Below are 15,024 nucleotides of genomic sequence, written 5' to 3'. Positions count from 1 at the left end.
AAAAAAAAAAAAAAACAAAAAAACAAAAAAACAAAAAAACAAAAAGCAAAAACAAAAAGTTTTATGGTGAGAGGTGAGAGGTGAGAGGTGAGAGGTGAGAGGAGGGTTCACCTCAAATCTTAGGATTATTATCACTCCCCTTCCCCTTCTAGGTTGAATGTCCAAAATTCTCCCCCTTACTTTTTGACACCTATCACACCATAATAAAAACCCTCAGTAGTCATGGGTGAGCATAATTTTTTTTTTTTTTTTTTTTTTTTTTTTTTGGGGGAGAGGTGGGATTATAATGTTAATTGAGCCCCTAGAATGCAATTCTAAAACCTTATTGCTATATGGATTGCTAACCATGTTGCTTGTATGGCTCATATGTCAAATTTTGAGGTTGTATTTGCATTTTCTCTTCCTCTATGCATCATTTTAGGGTTTTGTTTTCCTACAAAGCATCATCATCAACCCATCACTTTTAATTTGAACAACCACTCCCTACCCCCGGCACACCCCCCCCCCCCTCCCAAAAAAAAAAAACCAATTTTTTTTGTCCTTTTGGCATAGATCAATGTCAGATCAATGTCAAACCTACAAAAAATTCCATTTCGATTTTGATTTATAATAATCTCGAATCTGAACGGAAGAATTTTTCATGAGTTTTGGGCTTTTCTAGCCCACATAAGAATTTAGGTTAGTCAACAAGACAACAACCGAAAAGCCAACTAACATGGTCCGCATGCTTCAGTCGATCTGACTCCAAGCCCAGCCCAGTCATATAGGCCACAAAGATAGGCCCAACCAAGATATAAAGTAGGGCTAAGCTAGCCGAGGTTGGGTGGGCCGAGCTGCCATTGCCACTACCCTCCAAGTCTTGCACGTTGTGATGTCCCCAAACAAGCAACATCATGATTAAAACTTTGGAATTTTGCAAAAGGGTTTGGTTAAGACATCAGTCCTTTGTGACTAGGCCTCATTTAAATCATCCAATCAAGAGTTCTATTTTCCTTTTTCATTTCATTCAACCAACAGTCAAAGAGACATGGTGGTGGGCCCATGAAGAAGACGGACGGATCAACGTTCCACAATTGATGAGGTTGTTGTCATCATTCTTCTTGGACAATATAATTCTTCATCTGTAGAAGAAGCTTTGCAGGGAACACCTTTGATCATCACAGCTAGTGAGTTACACCTTTGATCTACAAGTTCGTACTGGTTAGAGCTGGAGATATGGAATTACTCTCTTGGCTTTTCACTTCAATGAATGAAAGGATGCAAAATTGTCCTGCATCAAAAGTTCCAAAAGAATAATAATCTCAAGTACTCACCTGTGAGTGTCCTTGGCAACAAGAATGAGAGTTAAGAGGTATAAGGTGTCAATGGAATATGGTGCAAGTCAATCTGATGACCCCACACACCACTAGAAGTTGCGATTCCATCCCATGCCCTGTCATTAGCAAGGGGTGCACTCCATAAAATACGAGAGAAATAATTTACTTAGAGAAATTCATTCTTGCGAATGAGATAAGATCTGTTTCACTATCAATGGAGGATAGGGTTACAATGATTCATCCTCTTTATCTTTCTCAAATTATAGAAAATGATCCATTTTCGTAGATTTATAGTAAAACCTATATAGACATATATTACTAAAATACCCATGTATTTCTAAAAAAAATTCCCAACCGTCAAATTTTCCTCAAGGCTTTAGGTTCTACAGCCTTTTAACTGTCTTTTAAAATCAGCCCACAACTAAAAGTGACGAACATTATACCCCCAACAAATACCGATATTGACACAAATTGATCGAATCGGATCAGATCGAAACGTTTCCTACCCTCAAAATACCAATACCATGGTTTTTTTTATCAATGTTTCCAAGTGAAGGACTGATGGAAACCTTTACCATATTTTTTCTATGAATCACCATATTTGTATTAAGAAATTAGATGGATATAGCAAGATAGAACCTCTATATGTTGGTGGAAAATAAAGTAGCAAAAGATTGAGGACATACATGATTACAACCTACACAAAAATCATCCCCCATAGCCCCTTCACTTGTAAACTTGTACCTTTATGTTAAGGGCCCTTACAGAATCCACCAAACTATATTTATCTTACTTGACCAAATTTAAGATAAAACATAAAAAATGTTTATTTTATTGTAAACATGAAAAAGAAATTTATATTCTTGAAGTTTGAAAATTTCCAAATTGAATGAAGTTATTATGAGTATCCAAAACATGGACCCATAACCCTATTATTGATTTTATAATTGATTAATGGGTCCCCAGGGTTGGACCCAGACTCCACTGACCATTGTTACTTGCATGGGCTTTGGCAAGGATGGTTTCTACCAAAATGGATTGAACCCATTGGTTTTGCGAAAAATCCAAACTTGATTATATTACTCACTAAGATCTCACTTGACACATCAATTTCAACTGGGTATATTATTTTAAGAGACAGCAGTAGAGCACCATTTTTAGTCAGCATCAACAAATCCATGGACAAGTCCATTTGTCCCCAAAGATATCTCTTTTGCTCTTGTTTTTGGCGGGGAAAAAACCCTGTGAAAGAGGATAAAGAAGAGAGGAGAGACCCTTGGACTTTGAGAAGAGTCAAAATATTAAAATCCAAGTCTCTGAAAGATGGTTCCTTTTATGAAGGTTTCTAGCTTCTCTCTTTATTGCTATCACTTCAGATATATGTGCTCTGAGAATGTCATCCATTGCACCCAACAAAGCCTTTTCTTTACCTGCACACTTGTGCCCACTTTCCTTTGCCCTCGTGACCCCATTTCCTCTTTTTCCTTCTTTTTCTTTTTCCCCTTCTTACTGTTCTAACTTTTCAGGAAAAACCAAAACCAAGAACCAAAGTCTTTGATTGTTGATGTAGATAAAGAGATAGCAGAGGTCCCGAAATGGGGTATAAAAATGGAGCCCATTAATGATGAAGCCTATTCATTCACTTTTGTTTTGGCATGAATTAAGAGTTACATATCATAGATTCACAGCTGGTGTCACCGATCCTTTTCCATCAATTTCCAACCTAAAAAGGTTTCCAAATAGAATGAAAACGAGAGAAAGAGAGGATGAAATAAAGTAAGGGGGGAATTAAAAGTGTTGACGGATCATTCAGAAGTGTTCTTTTTCACGTTTTGGGAGGAGACATCATACATGAGGGGAAGGAAGATATTTCATACATAGGGGAAAGAAAGAGATAAACTCAAGCCCATGCTAGTGTGAGGCATGCGGATGGCATGCCCAACCTTTTAACTTTAGGTGGAAAATTAATAACGTTACCTGGTCCTTTGCGCCTAGACACAGAGGGGCGGCAAACATGACATCCTGCCTTGTGAAACCTAAAAAACCCACCTGCCCAGCTGATATCCATGTCCGTCCCTTCATGGGGCCATGCAACCAAGGAGGATAATTTTGTAAATAAGAATTTTCTCTAGGTCTTCTAAATTGAATTGGTACCACTTGAGTCATTGGTTGTGGGTTCCAGTTGGTATGTTCCATTATCGTTCGTTGGTCTTGTAGAAGTGTTGTTTGTTGTATGGAGGTTTGGGCATGGAACTATGAACAATGCCATGAAAAAAAAAAAAAAAAGAATAGAGTAAAGTGACAAATAAAGCATTGGGAAAAAAAAAAGCCCCAGAACTAAGAAGAGGGTACATGTCAATGCTTGTGTCATATCGATGATGCAAGTCAATACATGAAATTTCATATGTTTGAATTAATTTTAGTTTAAATTTTTACATGTGACTAATGCTGATAATTTTCTTAATATATAATAATCAGAATTGACGTCACACTTCCACTTGGCACAACTAAGAATACTTCGGATAGGGATCCTCTGTCGCATGACAAGGTGTGTAATGCGCATTCAACGATCAAAATCACCTTAGATTGTATACCTAAGCATTTCTGACTGTTAAATATACATTACACGCCCTATCACGCCATAGAGGAGCCCGATCCGCATGCTTATCAGTTTTTATCTGCAACTATAGCGGAAGATATTAGAAGCTTGATTTCTCTTTTTTCTCATGTAGTTTTCTTTATGTGCCCCGTGCCCTTAACGAGGAAGCCCATTTCATGGCTTCTGGTGCTTCAAAGTTGAAGTTCTCCCGTGTCTGACGGGTCACACCGCTAATTTGTCTTCTTATTCTTGATGTAATATAGACTGTGGAAGATTTTACCCAGATTTGTTTCAATAAAATTGTTTCTATTGAAAAAAAAAAAAAAAAAATTGTTATCCATGTGGTACAAATAACCACATGCATAAGAGAAAATATTCCATAATTGTAGGCACCGAATACATATTTTCCCATCTTTTGTTGCATCACATATTCACATGGATAGCTTTGTATGTGATTACTGTCTTAAGAATGATTAATCCAATGGGGTAGCATAGTTGGTGAGCAATGACCTTAGTATGAGTCGTAAATTCGGATGTTCTAAATTTGACTCTCACTAAGCACACATTGGGTCACTCACACGGGGTGTTTAGTGTTCTTCACTGCTTTTAGTGAAAGTTGAATGGTTCTCATTCAACCCCGGTATAACCCAGTCTATACCACTGTTAGTTAAAATGCGTTTTAAATGCGTTTGCATTTTTTTGTCATTTAAAACGCGTTTTCCCGTATGCTATTATACAATATGAGAAAAAACAGAAACGGCAAAAGAATCTGTTTTAAACGCGTATCCGTTTTTTAAGGGTAAAATAGGAATTTTATAAAAAAAAAATTTAATTTAAAAAAAGAAAAACAAAAAAAAAAAAAAAAAAAAAAAAAAAAAAAAAAAAACCTATTAATAAAAGTGAAGAGTGAAGACAATATGGTACTTGGTTTTTGGTTTTTAACTTCCATACTATTTATAGGAAAAAAATCTCATCTTCTTATAGCCCAATGAATAAAGAGAAGCTAAAGCTAGCAATATCTCATTTTCTTGTAGCCCATTGGGCTATTTTATCTTGGGACTCCTAGAGCTTTTGGAATATTAGATGCATGTATACAGGTAATAATCTCTCAAATTGCATGAGTATACTACAGTTTTTTTGGTTTCGTTTTTTTGAAAATTACACGTTTAATACTCGTACAGTTCGTTTTCGTCCGTTTGTCGTTCCCTATTTTTTTGACCCTTTTTTTTATCGTATCGTTCATCGTTTTTATCTGTTTAAAACATGTACCGTACATTTCTGTTTTTTTACCGTTCCCGTTTTAACTAACAATGGTCTATACAATTGTGGGGTCAATATGGGACCATGAGACTAGTCAGGCTGAAGGCCTGGATACCCATCGTTAGTAAATAAAAAATAAAATTTTGTTTTAAGGATGACTTGGGAAAAAAATTAGCAAAGTATATGTGATAAGCCCAATTAGATACTTGTGTTAGGTTAATACAAAAATATTCCATGTGGCATATTTGATGGGTTCAAATTTTGTAGATGGGTAAGCTTATTTTTAATCATCATTTGATCTTTGTTTTTTGGATTGAATTTAATCATCATTTGATCACATGTCAAGTTTATGTCCAAATAGAATTTATCAAGTGAAAAAAATAAAAGCTTTTCAAAACCAAAACTATATAGGAACATGTCAATGGTGGTCTAAGGTACCATAGGTGTGCATGAACTTATATGAAAATGCATCCAATACAAGAGGGAATATATGGCTGAACTTGTATGTTTGAAATTTGACAAAGTAATAACATATCGAGATTATCCACATTATATCCAAAAATCAAAATCATCACATCATTTTTCTATGATTGGATTATATGAGCCACTAAGATGAACTTATTTACTATGAAACTTGAAGTGGTGATTTTTCCAAAAAAAAAAATTCTAAAGATTCCCCCTTCTTCCCTTTTTTAGGGTTACGATATTGTATTCATCATTTACCCATGAGCTCTAAGATTTCTTCCTAACTTCAATCTTTCCATATAAGTAAAGAGAAATGTTTGAGTGAACTCAAGTTAAATATGGATGATCTAATTAGCTCTAACCCACATGACCATGGTTTTAAAAATTGGATCAAATTGGTATTAGTAAAGATGGATCTCAATCCAATTGATCCATTGCTAAGGTTGATGTAAAATGATTAAAATCACTAATTCAAAAAATAAAAAATAAATCCATCTGTCTGATCCAATCTGATCAACCCAAAATTAAGAACTTCCCAACTTAAAATTAGAAATTTTTAGAGAGAAAGTACCCTACTCGTGCCAATTAAGGAGTAAAACATTTTGTTATATATTTACCAAAAATAAAAAATAATCATCCATTCCATCAATCTCACTAATTTACAATAGAAAAAAAGGGAGGGGGGGGGTGGGGGGGAAAGGACATGTATGCTAGCGTAACACCTAGGAATAAGGTATACTAATGGGATTTTAACCATTAGATAAAACATAAAAAATCTGATCTGTTCATGTGGCGAGGTCTGACAAAACCTGTCCAATATCGCCGCTCCACGGTACTACTCCCCCAATTAGCCCCTTCTCCGGCCAGTGTGCTCGGAGCATCATCGTCACTGGCAACAACCTTTTCTCCGGCTAGTGTGCTTGAAGCATCATCGCCAAGTTCAAAAATTCATGCAAATCAATAGAAAAAGAATTTTAAAAAAACACTCTTGCCGATGTTCATGCCGCTGTCTGCAAATATTTTTTTTTTGGGTAGATACCGTTGTCTGCAAATCAATAGAAGGACCAAAAAAAAAATTTTTTTGTTGCAGGAGAAACCAAGAGAAAAAAAGTTCAAAAGTCGGGGAAAGTAGCAGCGGGGAAGCGACGGTAGCAACGGCTCAAACCAGAGGATTTGGTGGAGAAACTCTCATGCTTGCAGCAACGAGTCATGGAGAACAACCTCTCCTGCTTACAACAGCAGCGGCAGGGCAGTAGCAATGGAGGTAACAACGGCAGCAGTAGCTATAGCAGCGGCAGTAGCAACAGCTCAAACCAGAAGAGTCGATGGAACAACGGCGGTAGCAACGGCTCTCTACAAATCGGTGGAAGAAAGGCAAAAAACCTGTCGCCAATGTACATGCCCGCTCTCTGCAACTTAATAGAAAGAAAGGGGGAAAAAAAAAAAACAACTATTGTCGGCAAGTTCATGAGAAACACAACTCCTGTTGCAACAGCAGTGGTAGCAAGGCGACGGCGGCAACGGAGATGTGCAAGCTCCCTTCCCTCCTCCACCTCTGGCCATGGTTCTCTCTCCCTCTTTCCTCCTGCACCTGATGATTTATCTCCACTACGTTCTCTCTCATATTCTGCTTCGATTTGAGACAATAAAAATAGATCCAACTTTCTCCTTTTGATCTGGTAAAAGATCTCACCGAAGTTTGCTTTCTCCGGCTAAATCCATTAAAATGAATGTCTTTTCCGACAAGAAGAGAGAGAGAAAATGTGTTGTAATTGTGAATTGTAAATTTATATATCTTCTTTCCATCTAATGATTTAATTCAAGTTGATCAAATCCTACGATCAAAATTCTACTAACATTCATAATTTTAGATACTACGCTAACATACATATTCCCTCATAAAAATGCTTTTCATTCCTGAATCCCTTGCCCATGGGCAGGAAGAGGCGGAGGGGCCTCTACTTCTCTTTGTTTTTAAATATTTTTAATTTTTTTATCTTTTTCTTACACATGTACTCTAAGCTAGTCTAATCCATTGTCGTTCTTTACCAAAAAGAATAATAATAATAATCCATTGTCGTATCTCATTAAAGAGCAACCGAAAATATCCTATTTTGAATTTTGAAGTGTATTTATTGTTGTTACTGGGGTTGCGCGCCTCTCATTGTAACAATAATCCTTATCTAATGAAAGATGAAAACTAGAAACAAAAATATGCAAACACTCTTCTCGAGGATGTTCTATCTTGTAACTTTGTTTATTCATTAAATAAAATATAAAAAAAAAAAATTGATGGAACTTTTATTTTTTTATTTTTGTAAATTTTTTTGAAGAATTTATAATAATAGTATAAAATATCTCTGATATGATACGATACATACCTTAAATATAGGTAACCAATACGATGATCAGTATTAATACTTTATTAATCATTGACCTTTAGTATATCTTAACATATCTTTGATATAATAAGATACATAATGATCATAAATTTAACCAATTAATACGGTGATCGATACTAATACTTTAATATTTATTTTCATTAGCGTAGATGGTTAAGTGGCACTGGTGATTGTGATTTCTGGCAATATAATTGGATTAATGGGACTCCACTTATTGATATATTCATAATTCCTGAAAATGCGGGATTCATGTAGACTCCTATTTTGTAGATAAATAGACTCTAAGGTCCCTCTTATCCCTAAATCCCTCCCTCCCACCACACCCATACCCCCTACTACACCCATTCCTAGGTGAAGGTGAGATAGGTTCCCAAACCCTAGCCATAACTAGACAAAACCCTTGGATATAATGATATGTTTATCATTCTAGACATAAAATCGACAGAGTCGTAGGCAATTCATTAAATTCGGTGGTATATATTTTAATTTTTCCCTTCCTTTGAAATTCTCAAGTTGTTAACATAAGAGATTTTTTTTTTCTTTGGCATTTTGTAAGGTGTTAAATAATTTACACTTTTTTTTTTAATTCTTTAATATAATACTCTTTTTATCAATGAGAATAAATCCTGTCATTTTACATGCATGCTAAAATTTATCCAAAAAAACACAAAAATACAAACAATGACAGTTTTTTATAATAATTTAAAATATAAAAAAAAACTTTAAAAGAAAAATATTATTAAGTTTAAATACACATAAAAATATGCGATTTAGATAATTCCTATATATAAACTTAATTATTTTAAATAATTTTCAAAACATTATTCTAAGTATACACTAACATTGAAAACAATTAGAAATCACGAACAGGAATTAATTAAAGAGATTTTAAATCTACAGTTAGTTTTATTAATTGCTAGTTAGTTTTTTCTTTTGTAGGTGGCCCATGGACACGTGCAAATGATGGCATTGTCTTCTGTAATGATGGATTTGCACCGCTTCTTCCACTGTGTGGGCCCGATGATCGATCTCCCCTCATGCACTCTAAATTCACAAAATCTAACTTTATCTTTGACCAACGACAACAACAACAATAACAATGAGAAATCTAAGGTTTAAACTGTTCTCGTTACTATTGGTCTAATTTTACCGGAAGTCTCCCAAATCCCAATCACAAGTAACCAATGATGTCCTTCTCTCAACCCCCAAATTTTAAGAAACTCATTAATTCAAATGTCCACTTAATTAATGGTGGGTCTCACTCTTATGTACCTATGATTCATAATTCCCCCTTCCCCCAATCTGTCCAGTTATTGAACACTCCACTGCACCCAATTCATCCAAAATCACTTAAATCTAGTAATGAGAGATATCATTGTTAGAATTCCACATGAAAGTAATTGATTGGATGAGAATAGTCTGATGTGAATATGTATATATATATATATAATTATTTTTTAAAAAACATAATAAGCAGAAACAATCAGGATCAGGCTCCTCTGCAGCACCACGTGGTATGTAGCATACAATCAACAAACAAGAATCTTAGACACGCAGTCCAAGGTGTTCCTGGTCATTGAATGTGTACTACATGCCCTGTGGCAATACGATCTTAGTCACACATAATCGTAAGATAAGATTTTACATGCTCCGATAAAGTGATTATATATATATATATATATTCTTTTATCACACTTTTTTATGTTTACAAAGAATTCCTTATAATCATAATAGTCCCTTGCCGCAACAATTTATAGATAATCAAATGGACATGAATTTCCCAAATCAACCCCATGCATATAATGACATACTAAAAATTTCTCTACCTAATAAAGGGATATAGACTCCTCAAGGCCATGAGCTAGCCCTATTAAGGCTTTTAATAGCCCTTCAAAGACAACCCACAATCCACTCTTGAAAATATAAGACATCAACCCTTAACAGTAGGACTTGGACACTCTCTATCTTAATAGCTAACTTTTAAGGATAAACAAGACGAAAGAAAGAGCATGTGAGAGGGATTTAGAGATTGGGGATTTCATGACTAACGTGGGTCTCAGGTTTTACTACTCATTTGGTAGGTGAATAATGACTCGCAAAGAAACAAGGTGGTAACTATGAAAAGGGGGAAATTTAACCCTTTCGTGATTGATGGGTTTTTTTTTTCAAGATATACCGGACTCGTCGGTGCTCCAATTTCGGGAGTAGACAACATTTGATCCAAGAAATCCAGAATTATCATTAAAGTTCAAAAATAGAAATGATTAACACACGTGGCTTGAATGTGTTGCACCGCATATAGAAAGAAATTCCAATTGATCTTAATCATACAGTCGTAGTGGCAGCTAGGCTTCTAGAATCATCATTTGGAAGGTGAATGGTGCCGGGTCCAATGGTTTTATGCTTTATACAAACAATATCAGAGTTGTTGCGGAAGGAGAAACTAGGCAAGAAGGCAAGACTAATGAACCTCTCTCTCTCTCTCTCTCCTAAACCTATAAAAGAGAGTTTGTCCAGGCCCGACATCAATTCTCTACCTACATAAGACGGCATTCACAAATCACAATCCGTATCTTGGAAAAGCAGGGAGGGTGGGTGGTTCCAATTTTCAATTTTGGGGATTGGTGGAATCTTTTTCATTCCCTCCTTCTAACTTTACCACAGAAACCAGAAAGCATAAAAGAAAGCTATGAAAGTGAACCAAATAGGCCACCGAAAAGCAACAATACCTTATCATGAAAGCAAGAAAAAAGGACCCGATTTGACACCCCAACTCACCCTTCCTCTCCCTCTCTCTGCATCTATTCCTTTCGTATACTTAAAATACACCCGGCCCCTTTGGTCCTCTAGAGAGAGAGAGAGAGAGAGAGAGAGAGAGAGATATACGAGATATCCCACTACTCTCTCTTTCTCTGAGATTCTTTTTTCTTTTAATCAACCCTCACTAAGTCAACCTCACCTATCATTTGGTCTTAGTTCTTCTGAACACTAACAACTCATTTCCCACCTAGACAAACTCTTTATTAATACACTTTGTTTCTCTTTCCTTCACTCCCTCTCTCTCATGCTCTATATAATCAGTCATTCTGTGATAATCTCCTCACTCATGGGAAGCATGAACATGAAGGTGCATCAGCTCACACGTGGGTTCTGGGATCATGAACCCTCCCTCTCACTTGCCTGCAAACGCCTCCGTCCTCTTGCTCCCAAGCTTACCACCACCGCCACCACCACGACTACTACTACTAGTCCTTCTGACACCATCCCTTCCCTTGATATCAAGAGCTTCATCAAGCCTGAAAGTGGTCCTCGAAAGTGTGGATCCGCCGGCGAGAAGAGAGACACTCCTCAGGTATGATTACTCCACTAGATCGAACTGCTTACTTCTTAGAGTCTGGATCAGCTCTCCACATGGAATCCTACATACAAACGGTATTGAAACTACAAGTCAAAACAATAAATTCATCATTGACTCGTGGCCTCATACCTCATAGATGGTAGGATCTCATGTGGGCTTGTGCCAGTTTCATCTATTAGTTTTTATTAATAGCTACTATATTGACCTGAAACTTATAAAAATGGGCTGATGATGAAGGTGGAGGCTCACTCAGGAGGGACGAGGTGGAACCCAACACAAGAACAGATTGGGATCCTGGAAATGCTGTATAGGGGTGGAATGAGGACACCTAATGCACAACAAATAGAGCAAATCACAGTTCAGCTTGGGAAGTTTGGGAAGATAGAAGGGAAAAACGTATTCTATTGGTTCCAAAACCACAAAGCACGAGAGAGGCAGAAGCAGAAACGCAACAGCCTTGGTCTCACCCATTCTCCAAGGACTCCTTCTTTAGTGGTCACCACAACTATAGCCTTGGATGCCGATGTAAGTGAAGTTTGTAACCTTTTTTTAATTTCCCCTTAATGTTCTTGTATTGAAACTAATGGTAGTGGTTATGGTGTGGTGGTGCAGAGAGAAATGGAAAGAGAAGAAGAGAGCCAGTACTACAAAAGGAAGCAAAGAAGCTGGGGAAGGGTGAAGTGGTGTGGGGAGGAGGCCGAGGAGGAGGATAGTAGCAGCAGGTGGAGTAGTGGAGGAGAAGAGGGAGATGATAAGACTCTGGAGCTCTTCCCTTTACACCCGGAAGGCAGATGAAGGAGTAACAATTCCCCAAGTTCCCAAAAAATTTAATCTCTTAATTTCATGTGAATTTGCTTTGCTTTTCTTTCTCTCTTTCTTTGCTTCGGGAAAGAAGAAAGTGAAGCTGAGTGAGCTCTGTTGTAATACTGCAGTGTACCCTCTTATTTCAAACTCTCTCTCTCTCTCTCTCTCTCTCTCTCTCTCTCTCTCTCTCTCTCTCTTCCCTGACCAGCCGAGGTGCTTGCAGTAAGAAAGCTCTTTTACAAGCATTCTGGTGGTGGTGGTGGTGAGTGGCCTGAGTGGCCTGAGTGGGATCCTTTGACTACTGAGAAGTGACCATTTATACTTTCAACCCAACCCGCTTGGCTTTTGAGCTTTAAAGCAAAATAGTAATTAAAGACACTGAAGTCCACGCATTCGCTTCCTTCCAACGGTTACCCACTTGTAAAGACAAGATTACGCTCTTCTCTCTGCTCCTTTATTTCAAAGCCTCAAAATAAAAACCAGAGGCTACGCTCCACTTGGCCAAATTTAGTTGGTTCTAAGTCTAGTCAGTGGGTTGACAGATCCGCGGCGCCAACAAATTTGCAATTTATCATGGGAAAGCCTGTGGGGTACCGTGGGAATCGGTCTCCTGTGTCAAGTAACAGGGCGTGTAACACATATTTAACCGTAAAAAATGATTGGATGCGCTTAAATATATTTTAAGGCAATTTTGATCGTTGGATGCATGCTACACACTTTGTCACAGATAAAAGGATCTATATCTGGTACTGTGGCCCCTATACTCACAGGGCAGGGAGCCAACGGGAGTGAGTGCACACAAAAGTATTTGTTTGGGTTGCATATTTATATTTCATGGGGGCAAGACGATCATTTCACCGCCTCTATTTGGGGTGCAATTGGTACACTCTCAGCACAAAGTTTTTATTCCCTCTCAATATATGGAATTGAGTTTCCTGTCCAATCACATAGCTTAAGCATTTCCTTGTGTTTCTCTTTCTTTCTCCTCCCAGAATAAGAGGCATGTATGACATTCATAAGAGAAGGAGAGAGATAGATGTGTAGGGGTAGACATTGGCGTACACTATGCAGCCTGATAGTGTTCCTTCTCATTATGCAATGACTTAATTTGAGAGTCCACATCTTCTACAACGAGCGGTGAGGAGCGGTGAGCATTAAAAGGCTGAAAGCATTTAAACAAGTGTAACAAGAGGCTCCCAACCACCCGATGCTTACTGCACCTAGTGAATGGCAGCAGAGAGTACGTACACAACTGTGCTTATAAACTTTTGCGATGTAGATCAACAAAAGTCGGACGGGATTACAAGGCATTTTGGTAACTTCATTTAATAGGAAGTAGTCATGCTTTCTCCACGGTGGATGACCCCATACCATGATCAGAAGAGAATTGATATATAAACTGTATATGATCAATTGAGTAGAGCCAATTCGGCTATGTGCAAGTTTTAGAACTGTGACTAATTAATTAAAGGCTTAAACACAAGCTACAAAAGATTAGGAGAGATTCCTAAAGGATAGAATTAGAAGCAAATCTTTTTAGGTATACATGAAATTACATTATTCGCTTGTGAATAATCAAAGCACCTTTCTCGGGTGTTGTTCCATTGGTTCGACTCTATAAACAGACGTCTTCAGTTCGAATCTCTCCGCAATTAATCTATATCGGGGTTTATCCTTAGGATTAAATAGTAAAACTGAGCAAAGTTTTTCGTTTCCATTCAAAAAAAAACATTTTTACTTATTAGTTATGATGATGACCTCTCATAATTTCATACTTCATAACGTTCCAAAATGAATCACTAAATCAACAACACTAAGCTCCAGAATTTCACCCTAAATTAATCGGAATCACTTTTGTTCTTTGGTGATTTCTTGTCCTGCTATGTCATATCAACTCTAAAAGAGTCTGAGATGCTTTTCTTTTCATGTTGTATTTCATTAAAAAAATGGAAAACACGTACAGAAGAGCATCCATACAAGACAACTAGACAAGGCCAATAACCAAAGTATCTTTCTCATAAAAGGGAAAACAACCCTATCTCCTTGCTTATGTCTACATCTACACCTAGACATAACAGATGTAAAAAGACCATACTACCTTCTTACTTTAGGATGTTCTTGTACACCCTTTCATTGGCATCTGCATTTGTGTACATGTGTCAGGATAGCACTCTCTTACCCATAATTAATTTAAACTCCCTAGATCAGTTCATGAGAATTTTGGGCCTATATTTGAAGTGCATGGGAGATGGCTTCATGCTCGGTTCTGTTCAAAATTTCCTCAATTGCCTACCCAAGCCTGACTCAAATCCACAAACCTACTTCTTTCCAAGTAATTAAATTAACATAGTATTTTTAGTATAAAGAATTAATTAACATTGACGAATAATATTGATTAAAAAGAGTATGCAGCAAATTGTTTGAATATCAACCTTAGGAGTTCTAATTCTAATACAACCCTAAAATTATAAATTATAAAATTTGAGTAAGTAAGACATTTGGTAAAGGATCTGCGTAATGATGAATTTAATTATGAATTGAAGATTTTTTCTTTTTTTCAAGTGGGGCATTAATTGGTCAAATTCTTAATGATGGAAATTAATGTAATAATTCCGATAAAATATACCCCTTGGACCAGATGGGATTCGCATTTAACTGTATCAGATAAAATAATGATACCCAATTAAATACCTTTCGTACCTATATAAGACAAAACTCGATAAAGGATGGAATCATTCAGTCGTGGGTTAAACCCAAAAGTTAGGTTATGTGGTTAAGACTTGGGATACGCTGTGTGATAGTGGATACCTCATGTGCAAC

General features: G+C 36.8%; 1 protein-coding gene across 1 annotated transcript; it reads left to right on the top strand.

Moving 5' to 3' along the window:
• Nucleotides 1-11,016: 11,016 nt before the first annotated feature.
• Nucleotides 11,017-12,505, top strand: LOC122076124 (WUSCHEL-related homeobox 4-like). Its single transcript, XM_042641417.1, has 3 exons — nucleotides 11,017-11,394; nucleotides 11,638-11,925; nucleotides 12,013-12,505. The coding sequence occupies exons 1-3, from the start codon at nucleotides 11,107-11,109 to the stop codon at nucleotides 12,193-12,195; spliced, it is 759 nt and encodes a 252-aa protein (XP_042497351.1). The 5' UTR covers nucleotides 11,017-11,106; the 3' UTR covers nucleotides 12,196-12,505.
• The last annotated feature ends 2,519 nt before the right edge of the window (nucleotides 12,506-15,024 follow it).

The sequence above is a fragment of the Macadamia integrifolia genome, chromosome 4 (assembly GCF_013358625.1).
Source record: "Macadamia integrifolia cultivar HAES 741 chromosome 4, SCU_Mint_v3, whole genome shotgun sequence".
NCBI lineage: Eukaryota > Viridiplantae > Streptophyta > Magnoliopsida > Proteales > Proteaceae > Macadamia > Macadamia integrifolia.
This window is presented reverse-complemented; position numbering and strand designations above follow the sequence as displayed.

What these genes read in the sequence shown, in the direction of transcription:
- LOC122076124 (XM_042641417.1), top strand. Translation starts at nt 11,107, where the DNA reads ATGCTCTATATAATCAGTCATTCTGTGATAATCTCCTCACTCATGGGA. An exon ending in AGAAGAGAGACACTCCTCAG is followed by an intron (nt 11,395 to 11,637) that starts GTATGATTACTC and finishes CTGATGATGAAG; the next exon opens with GTGGAGGCTCACTCAGGAGG. An exon ending in CTATAGCCTTGGATGCCGAT is followed by an intron (nt 11,926 to 12,012) that starts GTAAGTGAAGTT and finishes GTGGTGGTGCAG; the next exon opens with AGAGAAATGGAAAGAGAAGA.